This window comes from Acanthochromis polyacanthus, chromosome 6, assembly GCF_021347895.1.
Source record: "Acanthochromis polyacanthus isolate Apoly-LR-REF ecotype Palm Island chromosome 6, KAUST_Apoly_ChrSc, whole genome shotgun sequence".
NCBI classification, from domain to species: domain Eukaryota; kingdom Metazoa; phylum Chordata; class Actinopteri; family Pomacentridae; genus Acanthochromis; species Acanthochromis polyacanthus.
In genome coordinates, this window is record NC_067118.1 from 35,453,755 (window position 1) to 35,476,308 (window position 22,554).

At 41.9% G+C, this 22,554-nt stretch overlaps 2 protein-coding genes and 1 long non-coding RNA gene across 5 annotated transcripts; 2 read left to right on the plus strand and 1 right to left on the minus strand.

Moving 5' to 3' along the window:
• The first annotated feature begins 4,159 nt into the window (after nt 1-4,159).
• On the plus strand, nt 4,160-7,435 carry LOC110949635 (transcription factor PU.1). Of its 2 annotated transcripts, XM_022191786.2 has the most exons (5): nt 4,160-4,294; nt 5,447-5,654; nt 5,737-5,855; nt 6,026-6,182; nt 6,348-7,435. In XM_022191786.2, exons 1-5 carry the CDS (start codon nt 4,274-4,276, stop codon nt 6,653-6,655), a joined length of 813 nt encoding a protein of 270 aa, XP_022047478.1. In that variant the 5' UTR covers nt 4,160-4,273; the 3' UTR covers nt 6,656-7,435. The 2 variants fall into 2 exon arrangements, with proteins under 2 accessions (XP_022047478.1, XP_022047477.1); XM_022191785.2 differs by having other exon boundaries at nt 4,184-5,654; nt 6,348-7,433.
• Nucleotides 7,436-7,611: 176 nt separating this feature from the next.
• LOC110949633 (adenosine receptor A1-like) lies at nt 7,612-10,282 on the plus strand. Its single transcript, XM_051949054.1, has 3 exons — nt 7,612-8,803; nt 8,890-9,353; nt 9,699-10,282. The coding sequence occupies exons 1-3, from the start codon at nt 8,466-8,468 to the stop codon at nt 9,860-9,862; spliced, it is 966 nt and encodes a 321-aa protein (XP_051805014.1). The 5' UTR covers nt 7,612-8,465; the 3' UTR covers nt 9,863-10,282.
• Nucleotides 10,171-18,381, minus strand: LOC110949634 (uncharacterized). 2 transcript variants are annotated; one of them, XR_002595593.2, is made up of 3 exons: nt 18,071-18,381; nt 17,072-17,267; nt 10,171-10,833 (listed from the first exon to the last, which is right to left on the minus strand). It is a non-coding gene; the product is annotated as an uncharacterized LOC110949634 (long non-coding RNA). The 2 variants fall into 2 exon arrangements; XR_002595592.2 differs by lacking the exon at nt 18,071-18,381 and adding an exon at nt 17,433-17,600.
• Between the last annotated feature and the right edge of the window lie 4,173 nt (nt 18,382-22,554).

Genomic DNA, 22,554 nt, shown 5'->3' on the forward strand with positions numbered 1-22,554 from the left:
ATATATTGATTATATTTAGACGTGGTGGCAGGTCATTTCTGTTAGCTATGGACAAAAGCACGCTCACTGTTATCCAATAGGTTGCTAGTGATGTTTTCCTATTTATGAGAGAGAGTTGAGAGTGGGACATAAATCTTAGCAAGAAAGCAAATAACAGTGTCTAGACTCTATATGAAAGACCGCTTATTTATACTGAGTTATATCTTCCTAAACCTTCATGAGATCCGCAGTTCTACTACAAAAGCTGCTACTCTTTTTCTGCAATTCCTTTGATTGTTATTGCACTGGTACTGATGTATGCAACTATTGGAAGTCACACTTTTAAAGCCATGGGCATGATTCTGGATTATAATAACTATTTGCACCGATATTATTTAGCTATAATATAAATGCGTAAATAAATAAATAAATGTATCAGCGGCGGTCTAGTCCTGACAGTGAAGTCTCATAAAACAAGAATTATGCTCCTGATTACAGGGACGGGGAGGAGCTGTCATTGTAATATCTGCCCTAATGGGAAGTTGGTATTCATAACTTTTGCAGTGTGAGCAAATATTAGACCCACCAACTAACGCCCCACTGCATCATAAAGATTACAGGCTAATCTGGGTTTTATTTGTTACTTGTTAGATGCTTTCATCTTTTTTTTAGCATATACTGTTAGCATCCCGAGGGCCAAAGATTTTTTTTAATAAAGGTGTGTGTCGAATACGGGAAACTCCTGCCACTTCTGAGAAGCTGTTTCCCCACCTTGCTGAACGGGTTTTTCTGATATTATTTGAAAAACCAAAGCGCAGTGCAACATCACATAAACAACTAGCGTAAAACCAACAAACAGATCGCGATCAGATTCATCAGTTTGAATGATGATGATGAATTCAAATATACAAAACCAAAATGCACTTTGTGAATGTGTTACAAAAATGGCAATACATCACAGTGTGGCAGTTTATGCATGTGTACACAATACTGTATGTACATTCAATATGAGCACAAGTGTGCATCTGCAATATTCTGGATGATCAGTCGGTCACATTTGGTTACTTTTACTTTTACTCTTCCAGCTGCTGACCCATAAGCATGTAAATCTTGACACAAGTGCATTTGTGCATTTTTATAGGTTCAGAATCAGAAGGCAGCAATGCACAAGAAGCAGTATGAAAACCAAACCATAACCACATAAAACAACAAACTCTGCAATCTTATCACGTAACCGCTGATACACTTTGACATATTGACCCCAATGACCTATTATCTTACCCTAAAGGTTTCCACCTCAGATATCTACGGTAATATTTCAGTATAATGAATTTCTATCCTAAACCTTGACAAGGCGCTAATTTATTGGTCCTCCTCCTGAAAATACAGTTTTATCAGGTTGAGATGACAGACCAGGAGTCAAACACAGGGTGTAAATACCCCGCTGCCTCTCCTGTTTCATTCATGTTGTATATCATCCATTGAAAAAGGGTCATAGGCTCCTGGCACTGCGTTTGGATTTATTATGACAGTGCTCATCAGGCCATAAACGCCTGAGTCTATGTCGTTTTAATAATATTCTTTGCCGCTTTCCTTTACTTTTTGCACGAAAATGTACATCTATCAACATGTCCATGCTTCATTCCAGCTTGCATTGTAAAGAAATACCATAAACAGGTCGTCAGTCCATGATTAGGTTAATACATGTACACAAAGAATCTCTGGCAGCCTTGTAAGCCCACACAGAAAGCACCAGCATAGAAGAACCTGACAGCTCTACTTTCAGTTTTTTGTACAGTTTTTGACAATAATATACACTCAGATCTTTTTAAAAAAGTGTTATAGTAGTTGTTGTCGAATACAGTAAATTTTGCTACGAACAAAGTCTCAAAACTTTGAGTCCAACTGAGTTTTAATTTCACGATTGATTGTTTACCTTTTCACACCACAGTACTGGATTGCAAAAGTTTCAGAACTGGTTTAGTGTCTCATCTAAATCCAGACACATGGCGTTCGTTGCTCATCACATTGTCTGGCAGGCTCTTGGAGTAGATCACGTTGACCACAAACCAAAAATGGTTTGGGGAAATCCCTCCACTATACGTACACTGATGGTTGTGTACTGGAATCTACGTCTGAAATAATATCACATGCAACAATAAAAAAGGAACAGCCCCATGTGCGAGGCACAGAGTAGCATACATTGAAAGTGAGCTACGGGTGACGTCATGCGTTCCTAACCTGAGGTGTGATGCAATTCCTGCTGCTGTTTACTTCCTCACAGTGGTTTATGAAGAACAATGTCAGTTTTATAGGGCAGCACTGAGTTTAATAAAGTTTAAAGCATATTGTATATCAGACTTCCAGTAAGGTTCACAGAACTGAGCCTGAGGGGGAAGAAGAGTTTATATGAATTTTATTCTCTAACTGTGTAGTAAGTTGAACCATTTTCCAAACTCATATTGTAGTAATGTAGTGGATTATCTGTAAGAGTGATGAGTATATGGCCATTCCGTGCCAAGCAGAGCAGATGATGAATAAGTAAGCTGTAACGCTGTCAATATAATCAGAAATAAAGTGTTATCCTAACTGATACAGTTGCCTTAAGGGGTAACATTTTATGTTTACCACCCTATTAAGCATTTATAAGCAGCATATACACATTTAATATGGATTTCTGACGTAAAGTTGCAAGTAGATGTAAGATTTTTAAGTGTTTATTGATTGATAGCTTCACTTTAAATCACTGTGCCTTGAAATGTGTAAATATTGTATATTGAATTTTAATTATTTTTACTACTTCAATAGATTTTGAAATTAGAAGTGTTTTTATAGTATTGTACAGAAAGCTTTTCAGAATATATACTTACCTGTACTGTTAATGTCACTAACCTGCCTATCCTGTGTTTTTGTTATTTATGTTATTATATGTAAGCTGCTGAACACTAGCTATCTAGCTATTTATCTATTTAGCTAACTGCTAAATATCTAGCTAGCTAGCTAGTTGCTGGTATATAACAAATGAAGGAAAAAAATAGTTTGACACACATGCCGAAGTATTAACTACATTTTAATGGAAGAGGTTGTATTTGCTGAAATTGATGTATATTACAAAATGCACATCTGCTTACAACTACATTATAACGTATTATAAACAATTTACTATGATATGTAGGCTACACATTTGGTCATGTATATAATTATCATATTTCTCATTAAATCATATTTGTAGATATCACACCAATATATCATTGTAAATAATAAAAAAAAAGCTTGATTGTATTTTCATCCAGCTGCCTTCACAAACATTTCCAATGAAAAGATCTGTCACACATTTGTGAAGCAAAGAGGCCAGAACAGTATGTGGGAAAAGGTAAAGTGATCCATTCTTCTGTATTGTGGGATACAAGAAAATATGTGAAGCAAATGTATTGTGCTTCTCCTTTCCAGTGTATATTAGGTAGAATTTCAAACCATGCATTCCAGATATTATATCCATTTTTTCCCTTGACACATACATCCATCTATCTGTATTTATGAGCTATGTCATGTTGGATCCCACAGTTAAAGATATAAAGCTACATCATTATCCTCCATGGTGTCTCCTGTGTGGCACATGGAATGATAACAAAAACCACAGATACACCACAGGCTTTGATTTCAGGAAATAAAAATTCACACTGACTGAAGCCGTTGTGTGAAATAGACAGTCTGCTACAAAAAATTGAAGATGAGAACAAATTCCATCCTGTTTTACCCGAAACTCTGCCATCTAAATGCGTGTTACGATAAGCGTGACGGAGACAATGACGGCTTATGGTAAAGCTACTTTAAATAACACTGGTTTTCAAAACCTGATTGCATTTTAATAAGAAACAGTAGATCGGCAGATAACCAGAATTACCCTTTATTTTACACACCCCTCCCATTTTAACATTACTCACTGGCCAATGAGAAGGGAGAGGAGGGTGTGTGTGCAACCGCTATAAGAGGGAGGACATCCAGGTGGAGCATCATACAGGTGAGCGTTCATTTTCTCCACCTGCTTCAGGATACTACTTCACTGGACCAGAACCAGGAGTCCACCTCGGACTGAAACAGGTACACATATTTTCTATTTGTCCTCATTTGCTTTCGTTCAGCCTGTTTTTGTCTGTTGCTATTTTGTGACTGAGTCTCTGATAAGTTAGAGAAGTTTGCTTCTTTCACTTCTCTCTTTATGTTTGTCAAGGCTTTGTGCTTTGATTCTGCTGTCTGATGGCGGTGTTTTCTTTTGCCAGATTGTCCTTAAAGCATGTTGGCAGAAATGGAGACGGTGAGTCTGAATTTATTTTTAATCTAGGTTTTTATTAGGTTTTTTTTTTAAATTTTAGTCACCCTTTGCCATAAATGACAAAGAAAAACTATGTTTATATTTGTGCATCTCACTGTTTTAGTAAAATTCCACTCAAAACTATAATCTCATTGCCTGCAATGGAAACATACAGAATGAGAGTGAAAGGTTATTTGTAAGAACAGAAGCTAAAACACACATGACTGTTACCTGAATGTTATCTCTGCTCATGAAGACACAAACACTTGCATAAATTTGCCAGTCAAACTAACACACACACACACACACACACACACACACACACACACACACACGCACACACGCACACACGCACACACACACACACACACACACACACACACGGCCACCATGTTACCTGGCTGTTGTCCAAGACACAATTCCTCTAACACAGGCAGGATCAAGTAAGGTATTATTGTGTGTCATTTTGGAGTTTCACAAATATATAAACCATCACTTGAGGAGGTTAGAAGCAGAGTGGTCTAACCCACAAAAAATTCAAACTGACTTTTAAATCATTTCTGTAATTATATACAAACTGCTATGAGGTTTTACAATGCACAAAAATAACTTTGCATTTTTTAGTATTTATTCATTGTCTTTATTGAGCTTATTTAGTATGAAGCTATTTGAGGAAATGTGTAGTGTTATGTCTGTTCTGAAACTGCTGTGGTACTGTAATTTACTGTAAAGGATTATTAAAAGATCTGTCTGTCTGTCTGTCTATCTATATCTGTCTTCTTGAAAAAACACAAAACTTTGAAGCCATTTTTTTTCTCCAAAACTGCAGAAGGTTTCTTAGACCACTTTGCTTCCAACGTTCACGTAAAATATTTAATGATCTAATGAAAGAAAACAAAAAACCTAATTCAAAACCGATGAATGAGGCCATCCCTGATCTTCAGATAGCAAAATGATTCACTGCATAATGTATCATAGCACAACAACAGGTTTCATGGCATAAAAAGTGGGTGTTGTGTCTAATATTACCCCAGGCTATGACTGACAGGAGGTAAATGTCACACATCATGCAAAAATACTCCTCACTATCACACAACAACCTCGCCATAGTAATAACCTGTGTGATGAATGAGAAAGCTGCTCTGTGTCTGTCAGATGGCTTATGTGACTGACATCAAGATGGGTGGAGGCCGCGGGGCTTGGAGCGGAGTGACTCCTTCCTCCTGCCCCGAGGTGGACCTGGAGGTCATCGAGGAGTACCTGCAGGAGCATTCGCTGGAGGTGCAGCCAGCGCACACACCTGCATCGCCTCTGACCACCATGGGGCAACACACACACTCCCACCAGGGCACCAGGATCATAGGTCAGTGTGACGACGGATGACGAGGCCTGTGTGTGGTTTACTGGTGTGGGTTTGACTGAATCTTACGTGTGTCTTTTAATAGAGAATAGCTGGTCGGGTCAGCATCCGTACGAGTGGCACTGTGACTCACACACTCCAAACGAGGAATACAAAGAGCAAATCCTGCCTCCAGCCTGGAGTAGTACCCATGACAACCAGTGGGTGAGTTCAAGGACCTCCAAGTGCATTTTAGCGCGATTATCTTCTTACGCAGCTGAATACTACAAGACATCACTCCCTGTCCGCTAAACCTAAGACTGACGTTATTTCAGATTCATGAAGATGGTTACACTTGTGATTAATTAGTGTGTTTTTCTTTGTGCTTAATGCAGGAACACATTGCATATTCCTACGAGGCATCTGCATACATTGACTCAGATTCACAATCTAGTAGCTCCCAGTATCAGGAATACCAAGACTCGCCATCACCATCCTCTGACAGGGGGGACAGGAAGGACAGAGACCCCTTACCTCTAGTACCACTGTCAGGTACAATAATATGCAAAGATGTCACTAAACATATCCAAAAATATTGGACTGTTTTCTGCATTTGCCCCACTCTTTATGTGACATTTATGTTCACATGCACTCACGCACGTATCAGACATTGTCACCTCATTTTTGTGTTTACGTCCCCTTCCTCCTCCGCACCAGGAAAGAGGAAGGAGCGGCTGTTCCAGTTCCTGTTCGAGATGCTTCAGACACCGTCTATGCGGAGCTGCATCTGGTGGGTCCAGTCGGCCTCCGGCACCTTTCAGTTCTCCTCCCAGAACAAGGAGAGCCTGGCTCAGCTGTGGGGTCGGCGAAAGGGGAATCGCAAACCCATGACCTACCAGAAGATGGCACGGGCCCTGAGGAACTACTCACGCACTGGCGAGATTCACAAAGTGAAAAGGAAGCTCACCTATCGGTTCGATGAGAAAACGCTGAGAGGTCTGCGAGGAGACTCCAGTACGGTGTAGAAGGCATGGTGGAGAGGGCATTTAAGCATAGAAATAGAAGAAGCTCAAAGGGTATCGAGGGAAATCATTTTTGATGTCCCATGAATGTCCGTTGTGCTGATTCTACTTCTGTGGTATTTTGAATAACAAATGAATACTGAGTATTTGAAAAGCCACTGTGAGTCAGAGCGTATTGTACATAGAGAACCACATTAGCTGGTATGAGAGGGGAACCAGAAACGATACAAAAATGCAAACTTGGGGAACAGCCAACGTGTGAGAGGTCAGCTGGCATTTAACATGTAAACCTAAAAGGTTGTAACATAATATCTACTTCATAAGTAGAAGTTAAATCATTGTCAAAATAGAAGTTGTGACTTTGTGTTTTGTTTTGTTTTTTAGTTTTGTATTCCAGCAGATACAGTAAAAAAATCATTTGAAGATTTTTTTGGGACAAAATTATTCTGCATAAACATGATCTGTTTGTGTCAAAATAAACTGAAAACTATTTTCAGAACCCTTAACTGTATGCTCGTCTGTAGCTGCCTGTCTGTCTGCCCGTCTGTCTGTCTATATGAACAAAGAGACACTGTTTTGTCCACATTATACCAATAAAGACAGACATGCTTCGAAACTAAAGCAAACAAACAGACACACACAGGGGCACACACCCGCAGCCAAAACTGTATGCAAAGTTTGGATGCACTGAAAAACCACCACCAGCAGGCCTGTTAATCAGTAACATCTACAAGCCGTCCTCCCACCATGAGCAGAGCACACACACACACACACACAATGAACACACAGACATGCTGAAAATTACTTTCTTTTGTCTGAATTTGCCACCTGAACTTAAATTATTTCCATAGTTAAATGATACGGTCATACAGATATGTGTTTTATGTGTATATGCTGAAAACCACAAGTGCAAATGACTTAATATTCACATGTGGACTTTCTAGAACACAAATATGGAGATAAACTTCTAAGTTGCAAGCTTTCCTTGTGTCATATATTTGCAATAACAAGGAGTAAACTGCATTAATGTATTAGGTATTTCTATTTCATGCAGCCTCATCCTTTCTATCACATTGCCATGAAAATATCTTTTACTTCAATTTTCAGCTTAAGATTTGCATATAAAACGTAGGCGCATGTTACAGAATATGATGCACAGTATAAAATTAAACTACCAATAAATAATAATGAGAAATAGCTGAAAGAGTTACATCAGCATGCAGTGTACACATGAATGCACGAGTAATAATAATCCAGTTATATAATTTTATAACCCCCATATACTAATATCACCTGTTGGATATATAACACTAGGGTGGGGCTGAATTACATGAGTGTTTTTCCGTTTTTTTCATTTGATCTGGTATGCTTTGCTCTACTTTTACTTGTAACTAAGAAGCCCAGATTCCCATCGTAATGTAATTAAAAAAAAAAAAAACTACAACAACTACAATAAACACACCTATTGTTATGAAAAAACTGACAGGGCTCATTCAGAAGTCCTTCCCTCTACTGAGGCACATTAATCAGAGAGAGAAAAACATTTTCACTTACTGATGAAACACAGATGGTGTCTCCATGGACTTTCATGCCTGTTGTTGTGTGTGCACACGGAAGCGCATGCATGTCTGCATATAAAAAGCTTCTGCGCGTTGCTTTTTGTGTTCATTTGAACCCAAGAGCCGAGAAACAACAAATCCCTATCTGGACAGCAAACTGGGGATTATGTTGGATTTGTCTCTGCTGTACGCCACTTTCAAGGACACCTAAAACTTAACAGCTTCTTTGTCAGGCCTGTTCTCCATCTGCAGTGATGGCTGAATGGAGCTGGGTGGCCTACACCGCACTAGAGGTGCTGATTGCTGCGGCGTGCTGCCTCGGGAACGTGTTGGTGGTGTGTGCTGTATGTCTCGGTATCCGGGATTCCCTTCGAAAGCCAACCTTCTGCTTCCTGGTGTCCCTGGCGATGGCTGACTTCCTAGTGGGTGTGGCTGCTGTGCCCCTGGCCGTGCTGCTGGACGGGTGGGTGAGCGTGACCCCTGACATGTGCCTGCTGCTCAGCTGTGTCGTGCTGGTGTTGACGCAGGCCTCTGTGCTGTCTCTGCTAGCTATCGCTGTGGACCGATACCTGCGGTTACACACCCCACACAGGTGAGGGCTGCAACACTGATTTGTTGGTAGAAATTGTCCATTTGTGGGAATAACCTCCCGTTGTTTCTGTTAACCCGCATTTTCAGATACAAAGCCCTGGCCACTCAGCGGCACACTTTGCTGGCCGTGTCTACATGCTGGATATTTTCTGCTCTGCTAGGCTTCACCCCTCTGTTTGGCTGGAACAACTCCTCCTCCCTAACATCTGACTCCACCAACACATCCTCCACTTCCTCCGTCCCTCCACCATGCACCTTCCTCTCAGTTATCTCCCTCCCCTTCATGGTCTACTTTAACTTCCTGGGATGCGTCATGGCACCCCTGCTGGTCATGACCGTCCTCTACACTCGAATCTTCTGGAGCCTGCAGGGACGTTTAAAGGACAGCTGCCCTCAAGCCCAGGCGCCTCTGCTGAAGGAAAAGAAGCTGGCCTGTTCCCTGGCTCTGGTTCTCATTTTGTTTGCGGGCTGCTGGATTCCTCTGCACCTGATGAACTGCCTTCTGCTGCTTCATGGGCCTCACGCTGTCACACAGGGATGCCTCTATACAGGCAGGTGATGGTGCTTTTTGTAATCCTTACAGAGTTGGGGTTTTTTTTCATATTCATATGAAGAGGTTTCTTCATTTAAATTACGTCTTGATCACATAAGATGCATACCCAACTCGCCCGGCCAGCAGGCAGATATAGAGCCAGATTCTGCTTGAGGTTTATTTTCTCTATTAAAAGGGTGCTTTCCTTGCCACTGTCGCCTTAGGGCTTGCTCTAGGTGTCAGCATATGGGTTCTGTAAAGTGTCTTGAAAGAATTTGACTGTAATTGGCGTTATATTAATAAAATTGAATTGAATTGAATATCGGCAGTGAAACACGATATTAACAAATCCAAACTTTTCCAGGTATTCTTCTGTCTCATGCCAACTCAGCAGTCAACCCCGTGGTCTACGCCTACCGCATCCCAAAGATCCAGCAGGCCTACACTCAAATATGGAGGCGCTTCCTTGAGAGGTTAAACTGTTGCCATGGGAACAAGCAAGTTCGCAGATCAATAACGAGCACTTAAGCCAATCACGCAGAGATGTGCAGATCGGGAGGTAGGGACCAGAGGGTTCATTTTTAAGAGCAGAAACACATGCAGAGAGTTGAGATTGAATCTTTAAAAGTGTACAGTGTTTGGTTTGCACGCGTAGTCCCTCGTGGTTTTCGGTTTCCCAATAATTTGAGTGCAAACTTGGCCCGAACGATTTCCTGTGTCTCCACTAGAGTGTGCCATACTCTCACGCACTCAACAGATGCTGCTCAGTAAGAATCAGAAAAGCAGTGTCAACAAAACAAAGTCAAGATCCCATTCACTGATTTTTGGACAACTGATTTGAGGCAAGTGTGACTTTATTTAAGATGTACATATTTTAAAGCAGGTCATTAGACAGCTTCAGTCAGTTTAACAGCCACAGTTAATTAAACTAATCATTTGAAGCACAAATGTCCCTGCTGCTTTTCTTTTCTCTTTTTTTAGTGATGTCTGAGAACAAGTGTGATGCTTGAGCCATGAGAGTGAGTTGAATATTCATCAATGTCGAGTGAGCTCCTCAGGGAAGGCAATAGACTGTATAGTTATCACCTGAGCAGGGTGCAGTCCCACCCACCAAACTATACAACCTACTACCTCACCCTGGCAGAGCCCCAAATTGAACACAGGTTCACCTATCAGGGGGGTAAAAAAACGCATTTACCTGTTCTAGGGAGAAAAAAATGTAAAAAAAAACCCCCAAAAAAACCTGGTCCCAATGAATTATGTTGAATGCTGCAAGCGTTTTTTCTTTTTTTTGATCGGACAGCACGATTGCCCATCTGGAGATGACAGTCGGCGAGTGGCTGACTCAGCTGTCTCCTTGGGAAAGACAGTAGATTGTATAGTTATCTCAAAAAGAGGTCGCAAAACCCCACAACTATTCAATCTACTACCTCAGCCCCAAGGACAGCATCCACGTTGCTTCATCATCAATGATCCAAAAAGATCCAAAGGTAACTTTCCTGCAATGGTACAAAGAAAAAGAGACACAGAGGGTTATCTTAATTGACTCGTCTTTGAAACACATTCAGGGGACACACTGTTAAGGATTGTTAATTTTTGAAACATCTATTTCTACAGTACTTTCAATTGTTGAAATTCAACCCCAACATAGAGGAGTGTTCAAGTATTGTCCGGTTTATCTCTGTGTCTGATTCTTTGTTGTTCTTTAAGTCGCTTCCTGGAAATTGTTTAAAATCACAACTTATGGCCGAAAGTGCTTCATGACAACAAGTCTCCAGCTGCCAACATTTGGACATTTATCACTTTTTAACAACGAGCACTATCAGAGATTTTCATATTTGCACATCCTCGTCGATCGGCCAAGTTTTTTTTTTAGCGGAGGGTTTCATAGTTTAATGCCTTTAAGAAACGTCTTCCATTAAAATAAATCAAAGACAAATTATTTAACGGCAAGCGGACATCGTAAAGTGAGAGCACTAATGTGTGAAAGCCCAACAAACAACTCACTGGCTTCCTGAGACTCTGGCATGTGATCGAAAGAGAGAAAAAAAGAGAGAGCTGCTCAACTCTGTGCCAGGAATCCTTTTCCGTTTTTGCCAAAAACTGAGCTCATTCCAGTGGGCTATCCCTGTGTAGGCTGGCTGCTGCTTCTCAGACGGAGGTATACACACACAGATGCCTGCAAATATGGCTTCCACCAGCTGCCTCTGATTGAATACAAAGCTGGGATTCTGCCCCCCAAAACACAACAAGGAAGCACAAAATGGCGTCTTGCGAATCGGCCATTTTAGGTCTGCTTAAAAACACTATAAGATCTACCTTTCAGATTTTTCTTTCTTTTCTTGTTTTTTTTTTTTTTTTACCGAGCCTGCTGTCTCATGATGAAGAAAGAGCAGCTGTTCTATCGGGAGTGATGGAGAATCAATCTTGTGCCAAGCAGTGAGACGAAGCCAACAGTCCTAGACGACACACTATCATGGGTACTGAGTGAGGGGGAAACTTGAATGCTACTTATCAGACAGCTGGACAGTTCACAGAGAAAAAGCATGATCACACACAGCATGTGACCTGTCCCAATGATTTATCAATCGCTCTCTCACTTCACGTATCATTTATTTCCCTCTGAAAGTTGCTGCTTATTCTGAAACTATTGCTAAATTCTGGATAAAGGTTATGAGGGGCCATCGCGTTCACATGACAGCAACCGAAGGGTTAATGAGTGCCAGACTAAATGCCAGACCAGGACCTCACAGACACAGAGAAGGGGTTAGAAGGTGCACTGCTTGCATAAATTAGCATACAGCCACAACCCCTGAGACTTGGTCCAGACTGGCCCATAGTTAGCATGCGGTAGACCCTGCTAGTCTGATTACAGAAGACCAGACAGACAGAATGGGGTGTAAAGGGGGGTGCATTGGCAGGATGCCCAACTCTACCACCATGCCAGTGACAGATCTATGAGCTCTGTTTGGTCGCCAAGAAACGTCCCCTGCCTGGAGCTGTGTTTGGAAGAAGGACGAGGCGAACAGACTAATAGTGATATGACACAGTGTACTCAGGGAAATGGGTCAAATTAATGAAGATTTACCAGGACATCTGAGCGTGAAAAATAAATGATTTAAACATTAAATGCTGGTGGGGAATTCTGCGCTTCTGGGTTAATTGCGAAAAATTGGCATCGGGCTCCATCGACTGCTTCGGAAGCCAAACTCGGTCGGTCATGTGAGCTCCACCGGGCGCTGTTGTCTGTGAATGTGCACATTTTCAATGGCATATGAAAGGGCCGCGGACGGCTTGGCTGGGGCGAATCATTTTCTCTGTCAACAGCTCCAAAATAAATGCGTCTCAAGCCTTTGGGGCACTTGAGATGATCTTGAAGAACAGACAAAAAAAAAAAGAGAAAAATGTGGCCTTTTGGGTCGATCTCATCTGCCTATCAGACCATCTGTGCATCTGTCACAGCAGATTTATGGCTACATGTTAGTAAATTCGTATTAGCAGTATTCTGTGTAAGCTGCTAAACAGGGACCTTGTCCTCTCTTGCCCTCAGATAACACGACTCTGCTGTGACCAACCAGGATATGTTTTTCTGCAGGCAATTTCCTGCTTTAGCATAGACATCTTTCTCTGTCGCTCATGTTTCTTTTTGAGTTTAGAAAACCTTATGTCTGCTATAAGCATTTTCAATGTTGAACAGATGTTTTCTACTTTGCTTACTTTATCTATAAAGACCATAGCTGACAATGTTTCACGCATGCAACATCAATCACATTTGTTAAATAAATTCAAGTTTGTTATGCTGCCAAAACTGTACAATAGTAAGGCTTTTTATCAGAAAATAAAAAGGAAACACGTATTAAGCAGTGAAGGCAAGTTGTTATGATGAAGCTATTTATTCCAGCTTTTTTGTGGGGTTATGTTGAAAATCAGCCACATAAGTGCAGTATCAGTGGTTCGATTTTTAGTCAGGGGAACCTTGTCACGAGTTCTACCATCTCTGTCTCTCTCTCTAAACTGTCCACAGTCAAATAAATACCGTTAAAAATGTAAGCTAAACTGAAACACCAGTGATAATTGTACGGGCTTTTACAAACTTCCAACATCAATCTAAATTGTCTGTGCTGCCAGAAAGGCACAAAAAGAAGGAAACGGTAACTACTGCGCCATCCCATCAAATCCCATGCCAAAAATGAAAGATAAAAAGTATCATGGAAACAACAGGCCTCAGGTTCCTCCCCTCTGCTGTGAAAGAACGCAGGATTCGCTCAGATTTATTCCTCACGCAACGCAAACACGCAAATTAATTAGCAAACACACACACACACACACACACACACACACACACACACACACACACACACACACACACACACACACACACACACACACACACACACACACACACACACACACACACACACACACACACACACACACACACACACACACACACACACACAGAGCGCACTCGGTTGCTAACAAAACTCCTCAAAACTGGTGCAGATTATTGCAGGAAGCAGAGGCAGGGAAATACCTATTGGATTGCCTGGTCCCATGGTCCACGAGACAGGATGAATGCTTGGCACAGACACAACGGAGGGGGCACCAGACGATTGGTACAGGTTCTTGTGTGTTTCTCCCTTTCCCACTCCCCCTCTCCCTCTCTCTGAGCTTTGTGCCAAGAATGGGCAGTGTCTGTGTGCCAGGCAGAATTTCAATAAGCGAGTAAGGAGGTGGTGATGGTGGGCAAAAGACGAGGAGGAGGAGGAGGAGGAGGCGGCGCGGTGGAGGAGCGGGAGTTGGCAGAGGAAGTATGCCACACAATAGATGGCAAGATGAAGAAGTCCCACTGTTAAAAAGATGCAAATGGATGTCTTGTCTTACTCGTGTCCAGTCTGACTGATCCTCTCCGAAGCGCTGTGGCGATTTTATCACACCAGCTTTTTTATCTTCCCACTCCCTGAGGAATGCCCGATTTTCCTGCATTAAAGGGACGAAGGACGGGAGCGCTGAGCGTCTTCCATCCCACTTGGCCTGGCGCCTGCTCCGATGCTCTGTATATCCTCATTAACCAGGCACCAACACACAGAGCTCACATGTATGCACGTACTTCCACCTAACCACAGCCCAGTTGTTTGACCTGTGTGGAGAAAAGAAGCCCACGCTATCTGATCCTGATTCACTAAATGTTAATTAAATGCGTTCAGTCCTTTGCAATCAATTTCTCTGTTTTGTGAGATAGAAGGCACGTAAATGTTGAACTGATCCGCATAAAAGCTAAGCAAACATGTCGGGCAATGTGGTTCATGAAAAGATAGTATGGCACGAGCATTAGAGAGCCACTGTGTTGATTATGACAGTGTCAATAACAATAAATACATACAAATGGATCTATATTTAGAGAGGTGACAGGACATGAAGCTATTTCACATTTGCAAATCTCCAATTTTTAGATTTACGCTGACGTCTATCATTTTACTCTATCGTGACATTAGGAGCACATTTTTAAAATATGAATATCAGTTGGTGTCTTGAAGAGAAAAGGAGTTATTCAATAATAAAATACAATAATCCTGAATCACTGGTGTATCTGCTCTGTCTTCAAACTTTACAGACAGTGCGCGTTTCTCAAACCTCTGCATGAAGAAGACAGGAAGGAAGGTTTCTTTCCTCCTCTCCATCTACTCTCTCTGTCCCCTCTCCTCTTTTCCACTTGTCTATGCTTTTGCTAATGTGCTAATGAGATGTGTGGTTACCATGGTTTCAAATGTTTCTGATAGCTCCGAATCCTGGCCTGACATGTTCCTACACACCCACATCTTATATTCATTTACTAATGCCGCACAGAGCAGACCATGCACACAGCCACACACAGCATGCAGACACACTTAGATAGGTATGCCCCTTTCTAAACAGGAGCATTTGTGTGCTCATCTGTGTGCACGTATACAAGGGCTATGTGTGCAAGAGTGCAACGTGGTGTATGTCAGGACGAAACAGCTGCAGCTTCCTGCATGAGAAGACAAACTTCCTGTTGCCTCGCTGCAAACCGCGGCCGGTCAGCCAAGATATCAGCCAATCAGCTGCGTTGAGGCTGAATGCAGGAAGTTAGCCTGACTGCCTGTAGCAGCAAAACTCAGTAACATTATGAGGCAACACGATAAGTTCATCTGAGGATACGAGAGGGGCGGGGAAAGAGCTCCAACACTCCTACCTCTCTTTCTGTCTCAGTCACTTTTGATCTCTCTATTTTTCTCTAGCTTCAACATTTTCCTCTCATTGCTGCTGGTATTTTTCATTCGCATTTTGTCTTTTTTTGTGAACTAATCTGTCACAATGTGCCAAAGCTGAGCAGCATGACATGACAGGGGCCGATGCACAGGGAACTGGGAGCAGAATACCCAAGAATTGTGAGGGGTATGTTGGAAGGGTCTGCTCATGTTCACTGTTTACACGTGGCACAAAGGCGCCATCTTAACACCAACCCCTATTTAGACCAAGATACTGTACTGGGAATATGCTGTCTCGTTAGGTTCGCAATTGTACATACAGTGCGCAGGTATTTCAGTGTTCTAGTTCCCCTCTAAAAGTAGGCCGAAAGATGGAATCAGGTCTTGGTTAATACTTCATCTAATTCGAGTCCAACATTGAAATTTTAGTTTTGTTTTATGGCGTTCTGTTCTCCGACATGTCGCTGTAATCACAAATATTCAATGCAAATAACACACTTGTTGTTCTGAAACGGACTAAGATACGCATCCATAAGATAAGCGTTGCAATTCGCATGTACATTTTTTCGTCTTTCACGGAACGTCATATCAGCGGTAAAAAAAATCAACAGCCTGACTGAAAAAATACCAAAAAAAAACAACAACAACTGAAGAACGGCAACATGAAACTGCAACATTTGCTCAACAACCTGTTCTTCTCTTTATGGCATTGTGTGTTTGTTTGGCCTGACTCGGCTTCATTTCTGCCTGAGTGTAAAGTGTCATATGCACAGTAGCCTATGGCACAGTGTTCCAGGACAAACATGCAGTTACCACCTTCCAGCAGACGGCCACACCTCTAGATTGCAGTGATAAAAACTTGTATGAGCACAAACGTACACATTCCCTGGAAACAACTGCCACACATCTGTGTTTTCACAGTGGCAGAAAGTGCAAACTGTGTGAAGAGAATAAGAAACAAAGTCAACACTGCCTTCATATTACCTATCATGACAGCGTTGGACGATAAGAGACCTGACACTTGTCTCGCGCTGGTCAGCGGCTAAACTTATACTGACCTGAGCACAACAACAGCTCTCTAGCTCGGTCGACCCCCTGAGGTCAGACAGTAGCCTCTCGCCAGTCTCTAAAGAGACACCTGTTCAGTACAGAAAGCCACAGCAAAACTGTTTACCACCCTGTCAGCGCCTGCTGTCCACGAGCGAAGAGGGGAGAGGCAGAGGGCGGCAGGAAGAGACAGAAAGAGAGGAGGAAAGTAGGAGAAAGAAGATGGCCAGCAGGGAGTCGCAGAGTCCCTCTGAGCTCCAGAAAAGTTTCTCCTGTTGTGTCCATTGAGCCAAAATGGCGCCGAGCAGAGTGCGGCGTGGCAACCGACGACGATAGACACGTTTACAGGAGGAAGACCATGATGAAGGACAGAGAAGAGGGTGAGAGGAACTGGAGGAGAGAGATTATAGGGCAGTAAAAAAGACGGGAAGAGGTGTCGCAGGATAAAAAAGAAAAATACCTGGAGCCTGCATGTGAGCGGCGGGCTGGGCCGGAGGACTGAAGGAGAAGAGGGCCGTGATGGCGGGAAGAAGGGAAAAGAGAAGAGTAGAGCACACCCTCTGAGAGCTACACCCCCTTCCCACAATCCCCTCCTACTGGCGTGAGTGCGTCTGTCCGTACAGGGGTGACAGAGGGACGTCTGCTCACACACAGCCCTGTAACACACACAAACCACAATATCAAACACACTGTGCACAACAACAAAAAAGAGCTCCAAAACAGACACGCAGCGCACTCACGTTACTTGCAGTATGACCGAAAACAGAAAGTCAACAAGACGCGAACACACTGACGCAGGACAGTTCAAAACACAAACATACACATAATCAATTCGCCAGCCTTTGGATCACCCTCTGCTCTGCCCTGCGCTGTGTTTGCCTCGGTCCGCCTGCCCACTTTGGCACCGCTGCCAAGAGGGAAGGAGAGAAAAAGGACGGGGGGAGGAGGAGGAGGAAGAAGAGGAGGGTGGCGGTGGTGGTGGTGTAGAGACACAGAAAGAGGAAAGGAGGGATACGCCGTAGCAAGAGAAGGAACAGAAAGAGGAGGAGTCTGAGAAAAAGAGTTAAGAAAGAGAGTGTGCCACGGAAAGACAAGAAAAAAGAATGAGGGGGAAGCGTAAAGTGTCATGAGCGGCCACAGTGACACAAAACAGTGGGACAGCAGCTCGGAGCAGAGCAAAGAATTTGCATGTTAATCATCCGGTACTGAAAAAAAACGCATCTCTCGCCTTACATCTACTATCCTGTAGCAACAGACAGATGGCGAAAGAGACGAGCACATCCCAACACTTCTGCCATATTGTTCCATCTCACCATATTTTTTACAATCAATAGATAAAAAAACAAAACAAAACAAAGAAGCCCCAAACTAGCCTCGAGATTCAAACTCTTCAGCTGTTAGACGCTTGCTGTCAAGTTCTCTCGCGCAGAAAAAAAAAGAGGAGTCCCGGAAGACTTACTGTCTTTTCTGACATCTCTGTTCTGCCTGTTTTTCTCCGTGTCTCCCTCCATCCTCCCCTCAATTCGTCCTCTCCCTCCATCGGGGATAATATCAGCCCTCCTGAGTGGGAGGGGTTTGAGAGAGTTCAGCTAAATGAATCAATGAGCAATGTCACTTTTTTCTTTTTTTCAGAGCCTTTGGCATCTTTCCCAGGTTCCCCCTTTAGCTTTTCTCACACCAGCATGAGAGCTGAACACCAGTGCAGATGTTGGATCGGCGAGCTGTCGCCTCTAGATGACCTCAATCATTTGAAGAGAAAACATAAATCCATCTGTTCATAAATGGCCGACCTCCTCTATAGCCTGCTCGCTGGCCAATCCCTGCCACTCGACCGGGTATCCCAAGCCGAGCCGACCAATCAGAGCGCACGTCTGGGCTGATGTCATTTTCAAAGTGCAGAGTGTAATTCTGAAAAAGCAGGAAGACTTTTCGCCATTGCATTGCAAGCAGATACTTTTTTCTCTTTTTAAGAAAAGAAAACTTACCATGAGCCACAGAAAGAGCAAAATCGAAGCGGGTGTTGTCTTTGGCGAGTGAAACGGTTAATTCCTCGTCGCAGCCTCTGTCATAATAGACGCCGAGTCCTCAAACTGACCAAAGACACACCAACACACACATTTTTTGAGGGTTCTCCCAGCCCTCAAACACTCAGCGCCGAGACAAAACAGACCACAATAGTCCAGCTTCTCTGCTTAAACTCCACAAGTCTTTTTTTTTTCGAAGATAGGACAATGGACACACACATACATTTATACTGTACTCACACACACACAAACACACACACACACACACACAAACACACACACACACACACACACACACACACACACACACACACACACACACACACACACACACACACACACACACACACACACACACACACACACACACACACACACACACACACACACACACACACACACACACACACACACACGTGGTGCGAACAATCCGGTTCTTCCATGGAGGCTCAGATTCAGCCAGCAGGTTGGACAGCCCCTCAACCTGACGTCACGTCTCCTTTGTTGTTTATGAATTTATTTCTCTCCTCAGCTGAACTCTCTGAACCCAAAGCCCCCACCACCAGCAGCAGCAGCAGCAGCAGCAGCAGCACCACCTCCCCGTCCTGTCCTCGAGCCCTACATTTACCCCCTGCCAACGAAGGCGGGCAAATACAGTATGGCTTTAACAAGAACTAAGAAAAGAGAGAGAGAGAGAAAGGGAATAAAAAGAAGCTCAGATGTCTCTCTCACTTTTTCTTTTCCTCCTTTTCTTCTTCGATCGCTCCCCGTGTCTCTTCCTGCTTGGCTTGTAAAAGTTTCAGCTGCATGGCGGGCCGGCCTCTTTTGGCAGACGTCCAACTCTTGACTCTCCTGTCCCCTTGCAAGAGAGAGAGACGGAAGGGAGGACAAATATAGTCACAGCGAGACTCTACTGTACACTTGTGGAGGCAGATTTACTCTGAATGAACACCCACCACTTTTATTTCACCCACACGGGAAGGGAGCAGTTTGTAGCCTTCTGTCAGCATTTCTCACAAGTTCTCAGTCAAGCATCATGCAGTGACTAATATGTAAAATGCAAGTTAAACATTGCGCGAGGCACCACGAGGAGTTTCAAAACGCCGTGCAACCGTCATGACGTTGGTCTTCCTTTAACTGGCTCAGACAGCTGAATATGATAACTGTGTGTTTTGGTGTACACGCCCAGTTCACGCAGGGACACACTCACTTTTTTTCTCCTGGTATCAATAAAGCGAGCAGCTCGGCCGCTTGTAAGCACAGTTGTATTTACACGAGCACACAAAAACCTTTACAGCACCAAATATTTGCATTAATTTATAACACATATGCCGTCGAAATGGGCTTTGTTTCAAAGTCACACACATGTATGCACACAGAGGCCGACAGATATACAGTTACTGATTTACCCAGCTCCACCGGGTCCATGATTAGTGACACGAACACTGAAATATTGGCGTAGTTACTCATAAACAGTATCCTAATCAGTTCACAACAACTTTTACTCATTATTTGTTCCGTAATATTTTTTGACATGTCACAGCTGAGGGCCCTCTGCATACAAATATGTACATAATTAAAGCGAAAATTGTCCAACAATTCTCTAAGCTAATTATTCTTATGATTTTTAATGGGTCCCCAGGGCTTGCTTGTTTATTTATTTATTCATTTTTGTGTTAATATATGTTTCTGTGGCAGATCAAGTATCTTTTTAAGTTAAGATTACACAGAACAAATTACAATAACATTAAAATAAATGCAGTGCCTGATAGAATAGCAATTAATATAATAAAAATAAAATAATCAATAGGCAGTAAGCTGAAATTAAACCAGATTTTTTTTTTTAAAAAAGAAGCAAGAATACTGTTGGGTCAGTATATAATTGAGGAACTTTTGAAGTCTATGGGATATATCTTGCATACATTTTTATTAAAAGTTAAAAAACAATGTTTTTTATGTTCATTATTATCATGTCTTTACAAATCCCATAATTATTTATTATGGAAACAATTACTTATAATACAAAATGACTGGATATTGCTACAATGTCAACTAAATAACCATCCTAATTTAATAACAACCCCCTTCTAATTAGCTAAACAACAATAAAATGAGATTATTCAATAACTGTTTTGATCATGTGTTATTTTTATTAAGTTGAGATAATCATGACAGATATTTATTTTTTTTGGGCAATATATCAAAATTTACACGGAAAATAACAAATTGTGTCTGTGTCCGAGAAATCACTTTCAACTAAGTTACTCATTACAAAAATACCTCTTATGGAAGTGTGTTAATTCCAGATCACATGACCTGCTCCACATGATGTCATTTCCTCCAGAAGAAAAGACTGGCAAGACTCCAAGGCTTTCTGAGTTATTTGATATAAAGTAGTGGATTTATCACATGTTAACAGGTTTACTACAATATCTTTAGAAATAACTTTCAATTTAAATTTTACTCAATTGTACATATAATATTTTAGAAGAATCTTTCTGTAAAAATGCCATGTGGTGTTTGGTTATAGGCAGCCATGTTGATTTTAGGCCTCAAAACAGCAAAAATGTCAACTATGATCCCTGTCAACTGTGTTACAAAAAGGCCCGCAATTATATATTGACCCTGTTAATGATATTGACACTGTAAGTAGACGTGAAAACACGTGGGAGGCCATATACTGTTTAAATGTTTTTGTTGTGTTTGGGCTGAGGACAAGAATAACTTATTTTGTAAAATGTTGCAAATTTAATATTTATTTAATGATTTTACAGTGCTAAAATAGTAATCACACCCATAAAACGTCTGTGGTTGGCCTAAATCATCTACCTAGTTTGCTCAGTTTGCACTTTTACAATGCAGAAACTCTAAAGTCAACCGGTCAAACATTTCCTAGTGCCTAAGTTGGTGAAGTGCCTGTCCTTACCTGTCTGAGATGCTTTGTTTGAGGTCTGAAGGACACATCTGCTTACTGGTGTGAGGAAATGTCTCCCTACATTGCATGTGTCTAACAGTCAATTAAATCCATATCGATCTTTACCTACAAGTTCACACACGTGCTGTTCACCTGGTGGTCTAATGCTGGTTTTTGCTTTGCTTTAATTGGCTCATCATCAGCCAATAGATTCCAATCTATGAAATGAGGAGGGCGATCTGAGTGGCTGGATGTGGGGGAGAAACAGGGACAATAATAGCATTTAAACTCGGTGATAGTCAAATTAAAGTCTTGAATAATGCAGCCTGGTGAAATAATATTCTACCAAAAGTACATACACTTAATTGGCTGAACTTAAACTACCATTTTGTGCCGTTTTTTATTGTAAAAAGATGGGGCGCCATCTCGTGGCAAATTTGCGTAAATGCAGCTTGTGGTCTGCAACACATACTGCAAATATCATTATTTTTTATACCCTCTAATTTTCTCCAGAGTTTGAATTCCACTTGCATTGGAAAACTGTATGTACCAGCTCTGATGTGCACAAATATTTCACATCAGTAGGGACTTTTTATTAATAGTTATGTGGTCATGTTATACATGCAGGAAGAAAGGCAAGAAAGGGGGAAATAAAGAAAAGAAAAAACATTCTAGTAAATGAGTAGGAGTTTAAGGGTTATATTAGATATATTTGATGTTGTTTATGTGTGAGTACATCTGTAGGGCTTTGTGCCATCAGGATTCCATTGTTTTACACCAAAGTCAGATTTAAAATGTCAAATATAAAGCAGACCATGTTTCCAACAACAACAAATCAGGCAAAGGTGATGACAACAGTACAAAAGCAGGAATGCAAAAGAACACATAAACAGGAAAGGGGCACTGCAATGACCATTCAGTCTTTCATTTATTTATTTATTTATTTATTTTTCAGAATAAAGAGCAGCCCAGCCACTCTGCAGACAAAAATTAAGAATCCTGAAT